Consider the following 22318-nt stretch of genomic DNA (forward strand, 5'->3'; position numbering starts at 1 on the left):
AGTATTGAGAAACTTGGCTATGTATTTATTTTATTTTTTTACAAGAAAATTAAATGTAAATATAAAATATAAATATGACCTAAATATAACTACTATGTGTCCAATACCAATTTAATAATAATAATTTTCTAGATTAAAAAATAATTTATATATATATATATATATATATATATGTGTGTGTGTGTGTGTGTGTGTGTGTGTGTGTGTGTGTGTGTGTGTGTTGCAAGATGTAATTAATTTATGTTGATTTTGGGTGGCTCTAAAGATCGTTGACAGGAGTATCAACCTACCTTGATCGTGGAAAGTGTCAAACCGTGAAGGACGAGCCAATAAGATTGCAAGATATATTTACAGGCGTGGCTTTATTTTTGAATACAGCTTCTCATTGGCTCAATTGCCTGTCACAACTCAACCCCGGGTCTCCTCTGGACAGAGTAGAGAAAGTAATGAGGATGGACGGAGCGGTGGTTGTTGAATTATTGAGGATATTTATGGAGTAGAAAAGTGTAGCTGTTCACTCGTCGCGTTGGGAAGATAGAAGACAGTGACACCGGGACGCTGACTGATAGCATGACCGTAAGTAAACTCTGCTCAATTTGCTTTGCCTGGTGTTCGTCTGTTGTCGAGCTAGCCGAGTAGCTAATCTGTGAGCAGCCGCGATGACAGCTCGGAGTCATTCAGCGAGCCGACACAGTCGCTGCGTGTGACGGCGGGATTATTTTACAGTCTCTGATGAGTTTGGAGGCTGGTGTTTTCGTGCGAGTTGGGTTGAGGTTTTTTTCCATTCTGCCAAGACCCGGTGTTTCTTGGTATCCGTTGGGAAACACAAAGCTGTGAGTGACTTAAGGACACATAGTTATACAAGCAGTAATCTAAGAAAACTGCGGGTAAATGTGGCAAGACTTCCTTAATGTTTCACCATTTCCATTCTGCATTTGTAGTGGTGCCATGAATAACATAACACCTATCTCAGACACAGACTTTGTACCCGGGTTTAGAGCAATAAGAATTAGCTGTGCCTTGTGAATGAGTGACAATGAAATAAGATACTCAAATGATGTGCCTGTTTACTAAATTGTAATGCGTTATTATTATTATTTAATAACCGCTAAATGTAGATTTATTTTTGCATTATGTACCCAATAAGAAGCTTATGTTGTCAAATTATTCCTGTTTTAAATACAGCATTACAGTTGAAAGAGATCCAGCAACCGCTGTTTATGACTTTTATCAAAGCTGTCATATGACGCAGCTCTTCTCCATGAAAGCTTCATGACAACAAGATAAGAAATTTTAAAAATGTGTTGATCATGCACACTTTGTCCTCGTGGAAAATTCATCTTCTGTCATTTCATATACAGTGCAAAAAACCACAGTTTTCCGGGGTTCTTTTTCCATGTCCGTAACATATGTCCAACTCAAGGCCCGGGGACCATAATCTGGCCCTTCAGAACATCCGATTTGGCCTGCTGGAGGAAGTGAAAATGACAGAGGAAAAACTGAATCATTGTGTAAATTACCCAATAATACAATTATAAATTAAATATACAAATTATTCCACAAAATCTCCCCAAATTGACTAAAAAATGTTCAAAAATAAATCAATCAAAGGACATTTAAGTACCCGTCACTTATTGCTTTGATGTTGTTGATGACTTCCATCTAATTTATAACTGAAAGTGCAAACTTAGTGTGTGTTTTCCTGCCTAACATCTGTGGCATACTTGTGATCCATCATATTTGTATTTGGCCCTTGAACTAAAATGAGTTTTACTTACATCTTTTATTTTCTGACTTTAGAGAAGTTCCTTGATTTGCCCTGAGTAGAGGTGTGATGATGATGATGATGAAATGTGTTTGATCGTGTAGATGTATAGAACCAACACCCAGGCTTGTGTGTTGTCTGTGGCTTCAAGTGTCTCAGGCTTGTTAATGTGTTTTGACATAATAAACACAGTCAGACACTCACGAGGAGGAATGGTGCAGGCCATACTGTCATATAGAATTATTACAATTCAGTCTGGTATCCCTGAGGCTTCACAAAATCAGTTGCTGACATTGCCTTTGAACGCACAGCTCATGTGAAACTGGCTTATACTCTCTGCCAAGTATCTCTTTTAATAAAGTGCTTCATAATTCCGAGCTCTGAATAAGTCCATCTCACTGTGACAAGAGCTGTTGAGAAAATGTGAGAGGAAAATGTGTGAAAATTGAGAAAATCAATTATGGTTATTGCAGTCCCTCAGTTGTTAAAGAAGAGTGAAAATCCATCACTACTGGCACAAAATGGAGAGTGTGTAGGCTGCCATAAGAGGATTGCTTTACCTGTGAGATGTATTTGTCCTAAAAACACTTGCACAGAATAAAAACCACTCCGTTGTTTTGTCTACTTCACTGCGGGCCACACTTTGGCGTACACATGATGGTGAGCAAGGAGGAAAGCGACAGCAGTGAAGCAGAAACTACTGACCTCTTGCTTCACCCTAGAAGCGTGAGATACCTGTGTGCAAAACAAGGTGGGAGGCAGTGATGCAACAGGCTTTTAGTCAACAGAGTAAATGGGGAAATACAGCATTAAAAAATACATTCTATAAAAACAGATATCAAAATGGTGTCATAAAGCAACTGGAGCTCTAAACTACTCTAAGCAACAGGAGTTAAGGGCAGCTATCAGGTGTTTGACCATAGTTATAACCCTGCATCCACCTTTTAAAGGAAGCACCTCTCAGTTCCTCAAAGTACTTCCCAAACAGTGTTTACACAACACCGTCAATCTCATTTATTTCATTTATTTTTTCAAGACAATGATAACGAAAATCAAAGAATTTTTTGGTTTAACAAAAAACAGTTATAGAGTTTCAGTATCAAACTGCGTTAAAGAAAATTTGAAAATAAACCCACAAGAGAATTTATATGGGCTCCGATTTTCCATTTCAAAATTTCCCAAAATCTTTTAATGGTTTTCCCACGAATGCGTCACTGTACACGTTTCTATTTCTATTTCGTTTCATTGTCTTTTCTTATTTAGATGGCTTTACTGGATATTAAACTTCCATTTTTGCACCAAAACAAGCTAAATAAGGTAAATTGAGTGAGCTACATTTATTAATTTGACAATTTATGTGCTTCAGATGTGCCTTATGGTCCCAAAACTTGCATTTGAGGCATTTCTGTGTTATGCTGGGGCACAATTTTAAATAAAGAGAGAAAAAAAAACGAGTCAGATTGCTTTTTCTTGTTTCAGAACGTGAATTCCATTTTGTTGGTTTGTTTTCTACGATCATGGAAAATCTGATGACCTAAATTTAGGGTAGGTTAAAAAGAACAGTCACTCGGTATATGTGAAACCCCTAATTTGTTAGTTTCCCCATGTTAGACCACTAATAAAATGGGGTCCAGTCCATCCTTAGATAGGCTTTTTCTCTGACTATATCGGCTTGGGTTACCATAAACTTGTGCTCATAATCCCAACAACATTGTTGGCAAACTAATGTTTTGCCCATATTGAGCTTTCAGGTGTCGGCATGTAGCTTCAGACACTGGTTCTGAGATGAGTAGGCAACGTTAAATACAATTAATGGTTTGTGTGTGCGTGGGTATGAGTCTGTGCACTAATCCTCTAGCTTCAGTTTAGTCAGAATCCCATTCCCTTGACCTTTTACAGTTTTCTCATTGTAACTCTTGGAAGTCTTTTTTGTCAGTCAATCACTCTAATGTAACTTTGTGAAGCTGAAAGCTGCACAACAGGAAAAAGCTGCTCTGTCACTCTCAAAAACCACGCACTTATTCATTCTCCCTGTCTCTTCCCTCCGGTTAAGCCTTCACTCTGATTGGTGGTTTTCTCACTTCCTCACAAACTAGCTTTCTAAGCAAACGGTAATGGAAATCAGCAGAGAGAGGGACTAGTACTGTGCAACTCAATTTATCCTTTCTTATACTTTATCTTATTTTAACAGACATTGTAATTGTTTCGTATAGAATCCAGGGTTGTGGAATAGTATCAAAAATGCCAAATTTTTATGGAGTTGGCTGTAAGAAAGCGTGAGTTCCAGTGGTGTTTATCTGACTCAGGTGTTTTTCAGGGACTGTCAGCACATGCAAGGATTAGGAATGTAAACCTGAAGGAGGCCTGTTTGTGTTTGGGAAAAGCCTTCAGGAGGAGGAGACGAAAGTAAGCTCATTTACATGGGCATGCCTTAGTGTGTATGTGTGTGTGTGTATTAGTACTATAGGTGTGAATGTTGAGGGAATGAGTTGTGAAATTCTGTTTGCTCACAGAAACAAGTTTTTGTCCAAGCCAACATTAATTGAACACACTTGCACGTGCACATATTTTTGTGCAATCCAACACTTTTTATGTCACATTTTGGCAATTCGCAAGTAACGGAACGGATTGGGAACTCCACATGTCAAGTTGAGGGAACTTTAGTTTCCGTTACTTGCAGGTGAATAAAATGTGTTGCTGGGAAGCTTCCAGGAGGCAGCTTGTTGAAACCTAATGAACGCTCTTATTGACGCTGCCATCTCACTTTTATTGAGTTGTCCGCCTCTTGGGGCTCTTTTACATCTCTTTCAACCTCCGTCTCTCCATCTATTTAACTGTCTTCTCATTTGTGTTGCTATTGATTAATGCCGCTTCATTTGTCTTGCATCTACCCGTTCTTCTCATTGATTTGTTGCATCGGCTCAGAAAGCCTGCTCGACCTCTACATCATTATTCGTCTTCAGTCTATACAGTTTTCAGGTTAGATAAACATCTGCCTAATTAGATAATTATGTTGTGTTTACTTCCAAGGCGATTAGATTTCCATTTTCCTCTGCAGGTTGACTGTGCCTGGTTGCACACACATAAAGGTTTGAAACTAAACTACTGTTTTTCTTAACATTTTGTTCTGTTTAATCCTCTTAAGGGAATGCAAAATGTCGAGTCGTGGTGTCAATGCCATGTTTCATTCTTCCCCCTAACCATGACTGTTGTTGAACAATCATGGTTTAGTGTCACACTGTGGTGTTTAAAAGAGATTTTGCAGATATTTTAATTAACTGCATGCTGCATCATGGAAAACTTATGGTCCACTCATCTGCAATCACAGCTTTTATTTTGTCTACTGTTAAAAGAAAAACTTCCGTCAGAGATCACTGTCGGCCTTGTATTTCCAGTCGGGAGTCGTGACTAATTTCACTTAATGGAGGCTATTTTGCTTTTTCAATCCTTCCCCCCTTTTAATGGTTCATGAGTCATCAGACCCCACCCACCCATCATTCCCGTTGTTGGAACAGTCCATAAATAGACATCTAGAGGGAGCAAGCATTTTATCATTAAAAAACGAATAAGGTGTTCCTGTGTGTGCAGCCATGGATGAATTTGAAAAACGTCCATATATGTAATACGTACATATGTGGTTTTGTAAACATTTGAATGGGTTTTATTATTTGTTTAGATTATTATTAATATTTTCTCTATGCTTTCAGAGTACAGCTGAGTCTGTGCTCATACATTTAAAGAGTGTATTTATACATGTTATACTGTATAACTAACAAAGTCCTGGAACATGCATTAACCCTAAAACTTTGAATTCACCTGTGTTTCTAGATAACGGTACCTCCTCCTTTTTTATTTTTGCCAAATGTTTCTTACTCAACCACTTGTGATTTCAGTGGACAGAGCAGATTTATGCATACCTGATACATTGGGATGATAAGGATGTGGTCTTGTTGATTATTGGGTTTTTGGGGAAAACAACAGAGACTAGGTTAGGTTTCTTTATTTTTCACAGAGAGGTAAAATTGTTATGCCAACAAGCAGACATGAAAACATTAGAAGGATAAAATATGACAGCACAATTAAAACTTAACAGGACATTATCCAATCAATCACTCACCACTGCTGTTGGTGAAAGTATGTGAGTGCAGAGAGCTATTCTAGCTATGGGGCAACTCATTTAAAGGGGACATATCATGGTTTTAAATCCTTCCTTTTTAGATATAAATCATACAGTTGTGGTCTATATAAAGCGGAACTGCACTGCTTGGGTCTGAATTCCTCATTATTATAGCTCCACAGACCCCTTTTCTACCCCTTTTCTGATGTGCTTCTAAGAGCAACTCGTTTTGGTGCGGTCTCTTTAAATGCAAATGAGACACTTCATACCCCGCCCCCTCTCCAGGTTCAACTCCACCCTGCTCGGCCATTTTTGTAGTTTGATAGAAGAGATATGGCTATGTAGCGGCGCAGAAAAAGTTTATTCACACGTTATTTACACAATGTCAACAAGGGAATACTAGTCCATCCAGCCTTACATGTTTGAGCCAGAGTCTGACCCGGCGGAGCGAGATGAAAATGAAGATGATGAACCTGCAGAACCCTAACAAGTGAGCTAACACAAGCACCGAGCTAGCGCCAAGCTAACGTCACGAAATGCATTTTAACACAGTCTTTTCGGAGACAAAAACGGCAAAATGAAATGACTAATGAAAACTTTAGACTTGAATTAAACCACGTAGGCCATATCATCAAGGATCTAAAACGAGCACACAGCGCTAACATATGAAGACGGTGCAACTGCTAATGCTAACAAAACAATGACAGGGACGTCTTATCATCACACTTTTTAGCGTTATTTACAGCTTACCGAAGTGCTCTGTTCGTCGTCTCCAAAGATAGAAGGAATTGAACCCTAAATCAGACAAAGTCTCTCGGCAAATCCTTCTTTATACTGGCGGAGGTTGCAGAAGCAGTCATCCTTGGAGTTCTGCACGCACACAAAAATGATCTTACCCACAGATGTGGGTACATTTCCGTGAAAAATAAAACTCAACCAGGCACTTTGAAAAGGTTCTGATGCTGGGAGACGTTGTAATGAAGCGTGTGGGTTATTACATCCAACAACCAAACATTTTGATTTCTCCTCTCGTAACTTCTGCATCCTGGAGCTTGGACTACAAAATAAAAGCGAGAAATAAAAATGGCGGAAGTGTTGGACTTGGAGTTGATGTACTAATTTGGCAGTTCCGCTGACGTTATTGTTCAAAAAACGTAATAGAGAATCGAAAAATCGAAACAGATTGAAAAATATGACCAAAACAGAATATAAAGATATCAACGGAGCACCTGAAGAGATTAATTTGAACTTTTCTGTGCTTCTAAACAATCTAAATATATTTTCTTCCATATTGCGGAAGATGTTTTGAACGTTCTTTTCTTATTTTTTTTTATCCTGACTTTGACTACGACTCTTTTTTTTTTTTTTTTTGTGACGGCAGACCAAATGCGTCAGGCAGCACCATCAAATGCTTTACGAACACAAAGTGAAAATAGAAATAAACTGAGATGAAAATAAACTGTGTACAGAGAGGGAAAAAAATAACAAGGTCAAGCAGTTTGAGTGCCTTGAAAATGAAAAACGACACTAACAAGCAGACAGTGAGTTTTGTGGGGGATAGCTTGAGATATTAAAAAAAACAAAACACGCAGGAGAGTGTAAAGTGTGTTTGATCATTAGGAATTTGCACTGAACTAAAGAAGAGGTACCCCCGTTTGTCTGTTCCTGCTGTTACGGCAAATTTGCGGTTGACCTCATTTGGAGACATGATTTATTGCTCTGGTTGAGTGATGGAGTCCAGGCGATGCATTGATGATTTTATAAAAAAGGTTTATTATAAAACTAAGTAAAAAAGGAGTACAAAGATGGACAAAAATTGGTGACCGCCCTGGCCAGGCGATCCGAAGACGGAGACCCGCTCTGTCTAACAGTTTCACAGCTTAAGCTTTTATACAGATAACATAAGAAGTTCCACCCTGAGGTAAGGAGAAGGGGGAGTCAGATGCCCACAGTGGAAACATTTGAGGATGATGAAGACGTGTATATTATGAGGAAGATTGGGCGTCACTCTTATCTATCTTGATAGTGTGTGCGTTCGTGTATATCTGCATGTGAGTTTGAGTTTTGGCCTTCAGCTGTGTTGCACTGAGTACAATACGATCTGTACTGTTTAATCTAACATGATTCAGCTGTTCAAAAGTGCAAAGAGTAATGGAGTCATCATGTATTAAAACATGACAAATCGTACACATGAACATACATTTGACGATATGATGATGAATATAAAAATTGCCATAACACTGCTTATAGGGATTCGACCTGTGCCATATTTAATTTTTCTCAGAAGTGAAGGCTGCCAGGCTCCTCTGTGTGGGTGATAAATTTGTGAGACAGAGTTGGGGTGGTGTGCGTCTAAAGAGAAATGAGATTAAAAAGGAAAGGAACAAACTGCACATTTTTAGGAGCACTGACTCGGAGCTCAGACTGTACACATTCACACACAGACCATGATTTATGTTCAACTTACCGATAACTAATAATGAATGCCTAGCAAACATGGAGAGCTTTTAATTGCTGGTACCAGTGCGTTTGCCCTTGTATGGATGCACAATATTTAATGTCTGTTGATGGTCATTAATGTGTTTACCAAATCCGTGTTTTTCCTCTCATAGGTAGAGGTGACTCCACTGCTAATGAGGGAATATGTTGGCTATGGACCAAGGAGTGGTGGAGGAATGGCTGTCAGAATTTAAGGTAAGGCATTTCTCTGTGTGGAAGCTAATGATGATCTGTATGTGTTCCCCTCACTGCTGCTTTCTGCTATTGACAAAGTTTATTTCCAACACCTAAATAACCACACTCTCCAAAGGGCTACGTGCCCAGAAAACTGCCTGCTCCCACTCAGACTCCAGCATTTGCTGATGCGTGACTGCTAGCAAAGCTGCGGTTTTGGAATAATAAAAACGAAGTAGATGAGATTATGGTCTGTCTAATGCTGTGAGGGCTCGTTTGTTTCAAGATGACCGGGTTGTTCTGACTGACAAATTCCAAAGCTCACCTTAAGGCTTGTTTTTCTGAGTGTGTATTAAAGATAGTAGTTTATATGATAGCAGTTGTGCACCGAAATGAAAATTTGTGGCTGAAGCCGAATAAAATATAAACGCTTGGCCGAATACCGAATGCGGTTAACTTTTTCACTGTTATTTTTAATAGTGCATAAACAGACTAGAGAAAGTAAATGTTTATTGAATATTCTGACAATTTTATAAAATTTGCTTTTCAAAAAAAAGCACAACAAAGTTTTTCATTTTTATCAGCCCTTCAAATAAAACAAAACATGCATTCCAAAAAAAATCTAAAGTGCATTAAAGGGGAGGTATGATGAAAAAAAAATTACTTTATAATGGTTTTGCTACAGAGATATACATCCCTTTAGCCTCATTCAGAGGGACAAAGTTGAAAAAGTTCTGTTTCCTCCCTCCCTAGTTATTTCACATTTTGTAAAAAGTCAGCTCCAAACAAGACAGTTGGATTTTGCCCACGTTGGCAGGTGATGTCACCTAACACGTCTCCTTGAATGTGAGCTAAATCACTGCACGTTGTTTGATTGCGTCATACGCTACTATTCGGCCTTGCTTTTAACTCACTAAACCGAACGCGGAATGTTGCTTTTTTTTGCAATATTTGGCCAAATATATTCAGTTACCGAATATTCGGTGCATCCCTAACGTGTGGATATACATTAATTTGTTTAGAGGTTGGAAAAAGCACTGAAGCTTCCTTCCTGCAGTGAAGTTAATTTAACAGTCAACAAGGAAAATGTTAACAGGTTTAACTGGAATACCGGGAACTCACATTGAGGTTCCCGGCATGAATGAGGCTTCTCTGTTATCATAGGATGTGTGCTCTTAGCTCTGTTAAGGAGCTATTATTGTCACCTGCGTTAATTTATTTGTTTGTCTGTTCCAAAATTCACATCCTGGTTCATAATTGACCGATCTTTATGAAATCTGACTCGGCTATGTCAGGTTTGTTACTTCACTGACTTTCATCCAGATCATTAAAAAAAATGGGGGTGACCAAGCCCAAACATTTGGACCTTCTGTATAGTTATTAATAGGAATAATGTGAATGATCATGGTACCATGTTCAGCATCACTGATTCAGATAACTGCCAATATCTGGCAAGGAGGACAATTAGCTCTCTGTGAGGGTTCTTGTTAATCATTTCTGTCACCGTGTAGTAAATGGACACTTGCGTGTTACGCAAATGGCATAACTTATTGCAAAGTAATTCCGTGCCGTGTGAGCTACTTTTTGGACTTCTGAGCATCCAAAGTTGGTCGGTACATAAGACTGTGTGCATGTGTTTCAGACCTTGCCAGACAATGCGGTCTCCAACTATGCTGCTTCACTAAAAGACAAAGGTTCCCTGGTGCCTGCCCTCTACAAAGTCATCCGAGAAAACTACAGTGATGTATGTAGCCATAACAATTAACTGTCATTATATCTATTAACCCCAGTGTGTAAATATTTTTTCTTATATGTTACCATATATTTGGTTTACATATCATTTTAACCTTCTTGAAGAATGTATAACCTTAGATGTTGTATCTATAATGGTTGCACAGATTTGATTTTTAATTTGTTATGCTGAAGCTTTTCATGAGTGTCTTTCTTTCCCCCCCCCAGTTGTTGGAGCCTGTGTGTCACCAGCTGTTTGAATTCTACCGAAGTGGTGAACCACAGCTGCAGCGTTTCACGCTACAGTTCCTGCCAGAGCTTCTGTGGAGCCTTCTGTCAGTCAGCGCAGCCAGAGACCCTCACACATCCGGCTGCATTGAAGCCCTGCTGCTGGGCATTTACAACCTGGTGAGTGAGGGGATTAGGGAGTGGTGTCTGTTGATCTGCAGTAGTTTTGCACATTGAAATGTTAACGTCCTTCATAGTTATTTTCAATCATGTAAGAGAAGGGACCTTGGTGGTCCAATGTCAGGGGAAAAAAATCCTTCACTCCTCACAAGTAGCATAAGAATGCAGTTCTACAGTTAAGGATTTACAAGGTTCTCTATTTCTGGGATCTGCATCATGAGTTTTGTAAGTTTTCCTCGTGACCTTTTTCCTTGTCAGACTGCTTAGCTTGATAGCTGGAGTACTTCAACACAGTGAAGTTGGACATACATTATAAATGACAGCTTTAAAATGCCCTTAAGCTTCACAGACAGAGGCCATCTTCAGTGATAAATAACGTGTGCTTTTTTTAATCCATTTTCACCTAAAATGTCCCTCCTCTCAAGGTGCATCCGCTCTTAACTACCTGTCTGAATACCAGTATAGGTCAGCTGTCTGTTAACCTGCTGACTCTTCCCTTTTAACATTTTGACATTAACTCACACAGTAGGAACACTAGAACCCTGGGTTGTATGGGTTTTGTGTTTGTATGTGTGTTAAATACACACTCTAGCTCACAACAACAGCCAGTGAATGAATGAGGTGCACATACATGCCTACACATGGCAGATGATTGCACTGCATCTGAGCACCACGTGCAGCTTGGAGGTTAAGGGCACACACATTGAAAAGGATTGTAATTGTATATTTTCTGCAAAGTAAAATACATCTCCTCATCTTCCATTGTGTGTCTCACAGGAAATAGTCGACAAAGATGGACAAAGTAAAATTTTGTCTTTTACAGTCCCTTCCCTGTCCAAGCCCTCAGTGTACCATGAGGTGCGTATATGTACAATGTACCAGGAAAAGTCAAAATTATAACAAAGGTGAAAAAATTGATGGCATCTTTTCGTCCCCAGCCCTCAACCTTCGGCTCTATGGCTCTTACAGAAGGAGCTCTTTCCAATCACGGTCTTAGCAGGGTTGTGTACAGTGGGCCTCACCTACAGAGAGAAACCTTTACAGCACAGAACAGGTACCAGGGTGTATGGTTACACTCAAACTCACGCTTGTCCATATTTTCACACATTAAGTCAGAGATAAAAATCTGTGCTTAGTATGTTATCATCCAACTGACATATGCACTTCTTAGTATTATGTGACAGTCGTCATAATTTTATGGCTTGTAATGCAATACACGTTCTACAATTAATTTTCCAAAACTGATGGTGGCTAAGATTAAATGCTGCCATGGCCAGTCGTATTATTTATGGCTCCCTTGTTTCAGATTTAGCCCGTGGCTGTTGTTTGTGCTTTGCTGCATTTGATGTCTTTGCTTTAAGGCTTTTTTAGATTAAATTAATTGTGACAGAGCTCTGTATCTCAGCATGGTTTTGAATTCAAGTTCTCCACCTTGAATGTTGTAATTCATGACACTTTATTATTATTTGGGAAAATCTGTTTATTTGCAATATTTGTTTGTCATTGAGGTTTGAAGTGCTGACCTTCCTGCTGCTGTGCTACAATGCTGTTCTCAGCTACATGACCTCCACCTCCCTGCAGTCCCTCTGCCAGCTCAGCTCCCGGTAAAAAGAAACTCAAACACATCATCACTTTGCACGCTGTACAATGTGTAGGTCAGATAATGCGCGGACCCAAGAGCTTCTTACAAACACACACACGCAAAAGAAATCTCCAGTGTTGGTTGCTGATTGTATGGATGCTTTTTGCTCAGATACACATACGAACTGTAGTCGCTGAAAGCATCCTCACGCAGCTCAGTGATTTTGTGTAATCTGACAACGGCAGTTAAGCATTGATCTGATTAGCAAAGCACTAAATGGAGAGGCATCAGTTTCCTCTTGAGGAGATATTTGAGAAAACACTGTCAAGGACATTTTTGGAAAATCACCTTTCAGTTTATTTTAAACAGTCATGACACTGTGATTTAGTTTTAAGGTGTGTGCGTGTGCGTGTGCGTGTGTTCATGTGTGCGCGTGTGTGTAATCTTGACAAGGAAAGTGGAAATCCAGGAGGGCTTTGTGTGTTATTGAGTTTTATAACGACTCACCAAGCGGAGTACAAGTGTCTTATTGGAAGTGCAACCAAGCATCTGAGTAAATTGGTTTCTGTGGCGTCTTGTAAAGCCATTGTTTTTGTTTTTCATTGGTTATCCTCCAGGGTGTGCATATGTGGTTACCCACGGCAACAGATGCGGCGCTACAAAGGCATTAACGCACGGCTGACGGTCACGTCGGAGTTCTTGGTTCAGCTCATCACAGGAATTCACTATGCTTTGTAAGTGCACACACATATACACACCTGCTCCCACTGTGTGCAGAAGGTTATACCCACAATACACAGATGGTTCTCCAAGGATGTGCATTTATTGATGCTGGTTGTGTTTTGGGACTTAGGGGCTACGTTGGGGACTTGTGGGCTACATTGCTTTCTTGTCAACATCTCATGTAGCGATTACAGGAATAGTCCATTCAAGGTGATAGTCCACTATTTTGTCTGACCGCTGCTTCGCATTGTGTCACAATGTTTCCAGATTCGTGGTTCGTGTTTGGGCTGTTTTTATTGGAATGAGCAGGTTCTAAAATGTGATTGGGCAGGAAATTGTTAATCTGATCTAGCAACACTGATTCTTAATTTTTTTTGTGATGTCACAAATTTAGAAAGTTTGAAACGGAGCAATTTTCTCTGTGTTATAAGACTTACACAGGCCACAAACAAACGACTTAATGGTTTTCTTTCATATTTTGTGTGCTAGTGGACACTCAAGTTACCTCATATGTGATCAAAAAAACTGCAAAAGTACATTTTTCATAATCTGTTCCCTTTAATTGTCATCCAATAGTTTGAAACTGACATTCCCCATTTAAAGATGACAATCATCACTGTGGTAGTGTTTTATCATTCCATTGATGTGCTGTCTGTCACTCTGTTTAGATGTAATGGTGAAGTAGAAGTGGGCTCCAAAGCGCTGGATGACGTTCTGTACCGTGCCCAGCTAGAGTTGTTTCCTGAAGCTCTCCTGGTGAGTGTGCCTATGGTGTTTCCCTTTACTCTCTGTTTTTATTTAAGGTGGGGCATGTCTGTCATTAGGATTTAGGCTCATCATAGTATGCTGTATTGTGTGCATGCGCGCATTTGTTGGGTGTCTGTTCTAGACTGCGAGTAGATTTTAATCCCACTAGATTATTTACATGCTTTCCACTCTGCCCCGTTAAGCTGTAATCCTTGAGGCCCAGGGAGTAAAGGATTGAACCTAAGCTCAATGTATCACTACCCAAGTCAAGGTGTGCTCCTTGACTTGTGTCAAGCAGTCAAAATGCACGTTTATTTGTCATATGAATGCTTTGAGCTTTGTTTTTAGTGTATATCGAGAAAGTGTTGATTCCTTACACACTTGCATTTCTGCTGCACATTCCTTCTGGTGGACTAAAGTCCGCTGTTTCTAGCTTAGCATAACTTAATGACGTGTTTCTCATGGGACTAGTGTGCTGTAATCTCAGACAAAAGGCATGCTGTTTTGTAATTATGAAGCCTTTTGCCTCGTGTTGGTGCAAGAAGTGTCGTTTGAGAATTACCAGCAGACTTGCATAACAACTTGTGAAATAGTGTTCCAAGGAGAGAAAAACAAATCTTTTTTTCATCACTGCGCTTTGTCACTCTGGGCTATGTTGTTAGATTTCACTCTCATCTCGCAGTATCTTCATAACTAAGCATCAGCGATATCATTAGTCACAGGAACCAAACTGCTGTGTCTTACTGACTTTTTGGATACTTTTCTGAGCACGTTATGGTGTGGCAGTTTGTTTTTTTTTTATTGTCAGGGCTTTTTTTTTTTTCATGACATAAATAAGTGTAAATTTTACACTTTAAAGAGCAAGAAGCACATACTTATTTTTCTCTTTTACAATAGCAGTTACCCCCAATTTCCACTGGATGCGGCTCCGCTCCGTTGCATCTCCACCGCGCCACCGGAGCTGATAGGTTTCCACTTTAATCTATGTGTTTATTTCCACCGGGTCCGCTGCACTGCGTGTCTGCTCCTTCCCAGTTCCGACAGTCCGGTGCCCTCCGCCAGATATACGCGGGACTTCTATTTGTGGTGGACACCGGTGCACGACGCATCAATCAGCACAGAATCGTGGACGGACTCACGGAATCGACCAATGAAAACGGTTAAACGCGGAAATGGACAAAATCGGAATGAAACGCCGTCACCGTGGGGCAAAGAACATTTTTCATGGGGAAATGTTTCCGGGGACCGCTTATTAGGTACATCACCTTTCCCCTTCTGTCCTGGCTGCATTAAACTCATCTTAAATCACCACAAACACTGTCTAAAAACCATTCAAATCATCACTGACTCCTAAATACAGAGCCATCAGTGCCCGTTTAACTTTGCTGTGCCTGTGAAGCTCCATCCGATTTTTGTGTAGCACAGCGGTGCTCCGTGAAAACGTGATCAGCTTTAATCATCTTCACCTGCTCAGTGTTAGAACTGTTGTGCCTGGTTAACTAAGAATAACTCAGTCCGTGTTGTCTTTTAGTTCTTTTTATTCCAGCCTTTTGTCCATGTCTCGTAGGTTCACATTCAGCAAGCTACCTCAAGTACAACAGTTATAGTAGGAACTTCCGGTTTACAAAATAAAAGTCAGTTGAAGCAACGTTATTAGAAAGTTACATTCTAACAACATCTCATCAGAGCTACAGAAGATAGTATAATTTAAAATAGGTTAATGCAAACTAAGTGATCAAAACTTAATCATTAATCCTGCTCAGATTCAGTAAACCATTGATCGCTGAGAGAAATTGGGTGACAATAATGCAGTTCTCATACATCTTTATATATAAATAATTAAAAAGGAGCAGTCAGAATAATCCATGTCACTACAACTTTTATCTACCTTTTAATTGAATCTTGCTTTATTTTTTATATACATTTTTGTTTCATTTTTTTTATTTATTAGTATTTAATCACGAGAACTCCTTTGTCTCGTGACGTCACAGTCATCCAACCGGAGTGCACCATGGAGTACTCAAAACGCAACCGGTGGGGATTACCGGATGGCGGACAGCGGGGCAAAACCGGTTCGGAGACGTATCCAGTGGAAACCCTGGGTTAGAATTGCTACATGCTGGAGATTGAGGAAATAAAACTAACCAGATTTACTAAATGATAATGTCAGAATCTATATCATTTTATTCTAGAGTAGTAATCAAATCTTGGATTTGTAATAGTCACAAATAAGTTGAAATAGAAATGATAGTTTAGTTTTTAATCAAAGCTGACCTCTTAAGACCTGCATGGATAGAAATGGGGGATCGTAATAATTAGATTCAATGCATGAAAGCAATTTGCTTTTGATTGAGGTGTGACTTTGAAAGTCATCAGTGACTGAGTAAATGACATGAGGGTTAAGGTAAGAGGATGATTAATTCCATGAATTGATTATGATTTTTCTGTTTCCATATGAAGCTTTTATTATATGTTGGTTGAGTTGTGATGTCAGTACTTAAAGGAACAGAAAGGAGACGTTTCAAATTAGTCGAAACATGAAAGATGTAAAGGGTGCAACATTTTTCTGAGTCAGCATGTCTCTCTGGAAATTCTTCTTGACCCACAGGTTGGTAATGCCATTAAGTCGTCATTACACGGAGCTGCATTAAAGAGTAACAACAAAGAGGGTGCTCGGAGCATCCAGGTGGAGATCACGCCCACCTCATCCAGAATCTCCCGCAACGCCGTCACTTCTCTGTCTATCAGGGGACACCGCTGGAAGAGACACGGTAAGACGCAGGCATCTGGAAACTGCCACCCACGACCAACTCGATATACTGTCCACACGTTCTCACCCTAAAAACCACTTTAAACCCAAACTAAACTCATTAGATATCAGTTAGTTTTTAGAAATAAAAACATCATAAAACTATTCTAAAAACATTATTGTCAAATAAGTTAGAAAAAACCCTCAATAATCTCCATTGTTCATTTAATCATGTCGTCTTCATGTTATTTCCATCGATTTCTGACCTCAGAGTGCAAATGTTATTTCTTCATGCCGTTTGGTACTTTCCTCCTACATTTTGGCATCAGCTCATTTTCATCTGATTTGTTTGTTTTTTGACTTAACATTGAACATGATCTGTGATCTGGGTGACCCCTAACCATGGAAACGAAGAGATGTGGTGCAGAAACTGATTTATAGACTTTGCCTTTAAATGCTCTTTGCTCCTTCGACTGTAGCTATATCGTTTTTTTAGACGACTTGAGAACAAAAGTTACAAAAGCTAATTTGTGCTCATTTATAGTAAATGATCAGTCTGTACTAAGATCTAAATGCTCTCTTTTCAAATGCTGCCGTGCAGCCTGGTACTTTAAATAATCGCATTCAAGGTTTAATTGGAGGGTTTAATCTCAATGCTAACTTCCATCCTCTCCTGCTGGGTTGAGTGAGTCATTAATTGAATTTTGCCTTTTATGCAGAAAGCTTTTTACATGAGCACATCATGGAGGAGAAGGTTGTTTGTAAGATTGTTTCGCCATCTCCAACGTTTCCTTCATTCATTGGCTGTGGATGGATTCATTTCTACATAGCACGTACACTGCCCGCGTGTTGTTTTCTGATTACTATGATTTCTGTTTTTATTTTTTCTGCCATGACATTGATTTCCTCTGTGTCTCATGATCGTGTGGCTGTGTGTGTCTGTGCACATGGTCGTCTTTTTTTGTTTTGTGCATGAACTGCCTGTCCATCTCGGTGTTTGTGCGTCTATACATATACATGTGTTCTGTTCCATCCACCTCCCCCATACTCCCCTCCTCCACCAGAGACCCAGGAGGTGAGTGTAGACAGTGAGGCTGCACTGGGGGGTGCGGCCGTCCCAGAAATCAGTGTGACAGGCGTGAGCGGCGATCGAATGCCCAACGGAGACTCCCTGCGGCCACGCCCTGACAGCGATACATCGGGCTTATCTTCTGAGGTCAGCATGGACCACCGAGGTCATGACTCCAGCACACGAGGTCAGGAGGTCAGGAGGCAGAAGTCTGTGAGGCGAATGGTGGAGAACGAGGGTTCTGGGACATCCTCCACAGGGAGGAGTCAGTACTAAGGTCCAGACCCACTCTACCCCTGCCCCGCTCCGGGGTAACCTAGGTAACCGTGTGTTAAAGCCAAGTCTGAAACATGCATGATGACCTTCCCACTTTATCCTTGGCGCTGGGCACCACCATTCTCCTCTTGCCCTAATTGTAATGTTCCTCTCATCTGCCTCTCCTTCGTCACTGGTTCAATTACTCTCATTTGTGGCTAAAACTTCCTCATGATGATCTCTGGCTGCTACTCCCTAAGCTCAAATCAATAATTCAAGTGCTCCTGAATAACAGATCAATAACCTTAATTAAAAATGTATGATTAAAAACAAGCTAGACGGAATCATGCTGTCAAGTTAACGCTGAGCCAATTAAAAGGATTCATTTAAAACAGTGCAACAGGTTGAGATATACAGGACTACCGGTACACTGAACGTCAAGACGCTCCTACTGTTTAAGATCATTTAAGTTTCTCGTATTTCTTATTGTTTTAAAACAAAGTGGTGCACAGAACATATTAAACCTCCTTTAATGAGAAGACACTATTAAAAACCTTTAAATTCAAACATGAATATAAGGAAACTGATGCTTTGGCGTGAATGAGCTGTGGGTCAGTACAGGGTCAATAGGCCAACACATCACTAAACAGCTTGAGGCTGTTATTGACAATACATCACGGTAATGGGCAATCATCCTACGAAGCTTTATGGCAGTGATTGTCCAGAAAAGATTTAGGGTTGTTTGTTCATATCTTTGCACACACCATGATGTTACGTGCTGATCAGTCAGAATTTGCTGACAAATGTAAGCATTCAGTATTTATTTTTTTAGCACAAACATTAATCTCGTGTAGTTACTCCAGTCATACCCACTGCTTCTTCTAACATGAAGAACCAGCAGACTTTTATGACATGCACTTTCTGGCTTCACAGATTTCCTCCTGCCTGCTTACCACCAGCTGAGGAAATATAAGCGGGTGTTGATGAATTGAGATCTGGATCTGATGGGTGTGGACTTTGCTTTATTTGATTATAAAATTGTGGACCTGCCTGTCAGCTGATTTCATGCAGTATTATCAGATTGCATCAGGTAGAATGGTCACCTAAATGGCCTTGTGTGGTCTTAAAAGCATCAGCATAGAGGTGTGTGTGCTAGAGTTGAACTGCTGACAGTTCAGGGTTAACTTCTCTGCTTTGATTTGCTTCCCTCTCCCTTACCCTTCGTGGTTTCTCCTAGGCTTGTAATCTTAGCTGCTGCCTTCTCCTGCCTTCGGGGTGAAACATGCACTCCTCTGCCACTAAAATACTGACTCGTGTCTCAACGCACCTTTTCCTACAAGTTTCACTCTGATGGTGGAGAATCACTTCTTTTGCTTGGTTGATGGCGCCATCTACAGGACAGACCTCCTTTGTCATCCAGCCAGGAATCTTGATCAAAAAAAAAATTCAACATTGATTTTATTTTTTCTCTATGTGGTTTTTCTGAATTGATTTGGTTTGGAGTGGCTGGATGACAGATGGGATTTGTGACATATTTACAGTGGTGTTCACGCCTGCACTTTGTTTGCCCCCCCTGTGTCACAGATGCAGTCGATCTGGGTTCCCCGGATGAGCTGATGGATATATCTGAGGTAGATGAGGGGGTGTGGCCTACAGGGGTGGGATCTGACGTGACCCCACCCACCATCACCATCAGCAACAGCGTCACAACACTGAACTTAGGGGCCAAAGCCATAAAGAAGTATCGACTGGGTGTGCGCACCAGCAAGGACAAGGACAAGGAGGTGGGCCCGCTGACCACCGGTCGTTCTGCCAGTGAGAGCGTAGAGCTGTCCATCAAGCGACTTGCACTCACTTCCAGTCAATCCGTCCCCAAGGCAGGAGCGCTCACCAGCCTGACGCGCACAGCCAGCGCTGTGTTTTCGCGCTCCTTCGAGCAGGTGACCAGCGGTAACAGCGTCCCTGTCCCCAGCAACCACACTGCTGCCTCAGAGGCCAGTCGCTACTCCTGCAGCCTGCAGGAGGAAAGCATGGGCTACCTGAGTCCCACTCCAAACCACACACAGCGCTCCCCCAGCATCAGCGTGCACCTCGGCTCTGACCTTTGAGCGCTCTGACCCCAGCTGTGTGACCTCTCATCTCTGTTCCTGTGACCCCTTACCTGTGACTTGGAACTCCAAGCCATACAAGCTGAAACGGATGGAAATTTCCAATGGTCAGCATCGCTCCATTCAAGGTGTCTTCAACTTCCTGTGCTGCCTCGCTTCATGGCATATCTCTCAGTGCAGCTCGCTTCCTTTGCTTTGCTCCCAGTGTTTCCTCCAGCATCACTGGTTTTTATCCGAGCACTGTTGCGCTGAGGTGGCAGAATATCTTGGCAGGGCATTTTTGCCAAACGGGAGCGTTTTAAACTGTGTGGAGGCGTTTGGAGAATAATCGACAACAATTGCTTTAGAGTGGTTTTCCATATCTCTATTTTTACCTCGCCTGTGTTTGTCCAAGGGCACATGTTTAGTGCGAGCGTGTGATTCTGTGCGTGTGTGAGTGAGTGAGCGTGGTATTTTTAAAGAACCGCTTGATTCATTGAAAAAGGTTTGAATCTTAGTTCAAAAAAAGTGTTTCTACTGGTTTTTAAAAGAAATGTTTGATTATTTTTTTCCCCCACAGCAATACAAATCTCTCCCACTCAGTGTTTATCTTGATTTAGCCACAACACATACTTTGGTGCTTCTTTAAATACAACAGTTTTTTCCAAGAAACAAAATATCTAAACGGAAACCAACGGCATAAGAAAGATTTAGGTGTTGGTGTTCACAATCAGTGGGTTATTGGGTTTTTGTTTTGTTTTTCATGGTTGAGTAGCAATAGTTGTACTATTCTCTCTCTCTCTCTCGTGCACTTTCCTGATCGCTGTAGAGTCATTCACAGAAATGTAAAAGCAGCCAAGACTTTTCAGAGATGATTTTAGAGGGTGGTCATGGGTACGATTTGCTACATGTTTACCATTGCACATAGTTGTATTTTTAACTTTGGTATTTTCCTATGAAGTAAAGGGGCTTCACTCTCTCCTGTGGTATTTTCAGAGACATCACTTTGTCGTTTCTGTATGTCGCATATAACGTGTAATACTGTAAAGTGAACCCATCTCGGTCTTTGGCAGCACATCGGTAACAGCCAGGTGTCTTCCCTGTCTTCTAACCCACCTGATGTATTTTTAGCACTGTGATTTTTTTTCTTTTTTCTTTCCTTTCCTCCTCCGTTCTTGTTTTTCAATCAATTTTCACAACTTGCTCCAACCACTCCAAGCATCAGCTTCTCTCGGCATCCTAAATCAAATGTTCGTGCTGCTCTGCCCTTGATCAAATTACCAGTATGTACTATGTTGTTTGTGTACTAAAGCTGTTGAGTGTCCGTCATTTGGTGGGACAATAACAATCATTTTTCTTTGTATGTTTACAGAAAATGTAATGGACAGATGTTGTTGTTCATCTTACTGTTGAACTAAAGTTGGTTATATTGGCCTTTTGTTGTCTGAAAATAACTCACCACTACAACTTCTGGTAATAAAGTGTTTCTATATTTGAGTTTGCACATGTGTTTTTTTCACACCACACAACTCCTTTTTCAATGGATTTATAAGGAAGTTCCTATCATCTACATTCTACTATAAAGAATATCAATGGGCATTTGCAGGTTTAGATTTTGTTTTAGTTATGTCATGCCTGAGCCTTTTGTCCCATAAGCCGTAATGCTGTGTAAACAGCTTCTGGAATGGCTGGCATTTGAATGGAGGGCCAGTTTAAATGATTATTGTATTGATTTTGGTGTTTATAGTTTTGTATTTCATAAAAAAATATTAGCATATGCATGATTTTTCTCTGTACCTGATATTATTATTGAATATAACTAAAGATTACACAAAATTAATTAGAAATATCATTGCAGCTACAGATATTTGCCTTTTTGCTGACCATTTATTTTGCTTTCTTTATTGTAATAAACAATTGACCAAGAGATGCGTAAAGGACACGATAAGAATTTGTTACATGGGTAGCAACTTATTACCAATAACTTATTCACTGAGCTGTTGAAAGCAATCCATGTTTAACTGACTGTAGAAGCATTCTGAATGCTGGATTATTATTACTGCACATTGGGACATGCAAAGAAGTATTAAGGTAGTATGTCGTCCAGTGAATTAGTTCAAAACAGACATTTGGTGACATCTCAGCACCTAAAAACAAGTCACATATATTTAAGAACTACTTTAAAAATATATATATATATTCGACGGATATTTTGAATAGACAGCTAAGCAACGTTGCAAAAAAATAACATTTGTATTTTTGTTTCCCGAATTAAAATACACTTGTATATTAATTCAGGATTTTTTTTAATTTATTTAATTAATTTCAAAGTTCAAGTTTATATTACAAATAATTAATTCTGGAACTCCTACTGTACAGATAAATATAGTTTAATTTATACGAGGTAATGAA

The 22318-nt window shown here is 40.1% G+C and overlaps 1 protein-coding gene across 2 annotated transcripts; it reads left to right on the forward strand.

The window, feature by feature from the left end:
• The first annotated feature begins 398 nt into the window (after positions 1 to 398).
• Positions 399 to 21401, forward strand: hycc1 (hyccin PI4KA lipid kinase complex subunit 1). 2 transcript variants are annotated; one of them, XM_028461107.1, is made up of 12 exons: positions 399 to 576; positions 8495 to 8576; positions 10198 to 10299; positions 10515 to 10694; positions 11472 to 11552; positions 11633 to 11748; positions 12203 to 12298; positions 12894 to 13010; positions 13668 to 13755; positions 16355 to 16517; positions 17560 to 17884; positions 19404 to 19543. In XM_028461107.1, exons 2-11 carry the CDS (start codon positions 8526 to 8528, stop codon positions 17838 to 17840), a joined length of 1275 nt encoding a protein of 424 aa, XP_028316908.1. In that variant the 5' UTR covers positions 399 to 576; positions 8495 to 8525; the 3' UTR covers positions 17841 to 17884; positions 19404 to 19543. The 2 variants fall into 2 exon arrangements, with proteins under 2 accessions (XP_028316908.1, XP_028316907.1); XM_028461106.1 differs by lacking the exon at positions 17560 to 17884 and having other exon boundaries at positions 400 to 576; positions 19404 to 21401.
• Positions 21402 to 22318: the final 917 nt, after the last annotated feature.

Source organism: Gouania willdenowi, chromosome 11 (genome assembly GCF_900634775.1).
Source record: "Gouania willdenowi chromosome 11, fGouWil2.1, whole genome shotgun sequence".
NCBI classification, from domain to species: Eukaryota; Metazoa; Chordata; class Actinopteri; order Blenniiformes; family Gobiesocidae; genus Gouania; species Gouania willdenowi.

Excerpts from the sequence above, each read along its gene's own strand:
- hycc1 (XM_028461106.1), top strand. The coding sequence starts at position 8,526 with ATGTTGGCTATGGACCAAGGAGTGGTGGAGGAATGGCTGTCAGAATTT. Across the intron at positions 13,011-13,667 it reads ACAGGAATTCACTATGCTTT|ATGTAATGGTGAAGTAGAAG; the intron begins GTAAGTGCACAC and ends CACTCTGTTTAG. Across the intron at positions 16,518-19,403 it reads ACACCGCTGGAAGAGACACG|ATGCAGTCGATCTGGGTTCC; the intron begins GTAAGACGCAGG and ends CCTGTGTCACAG.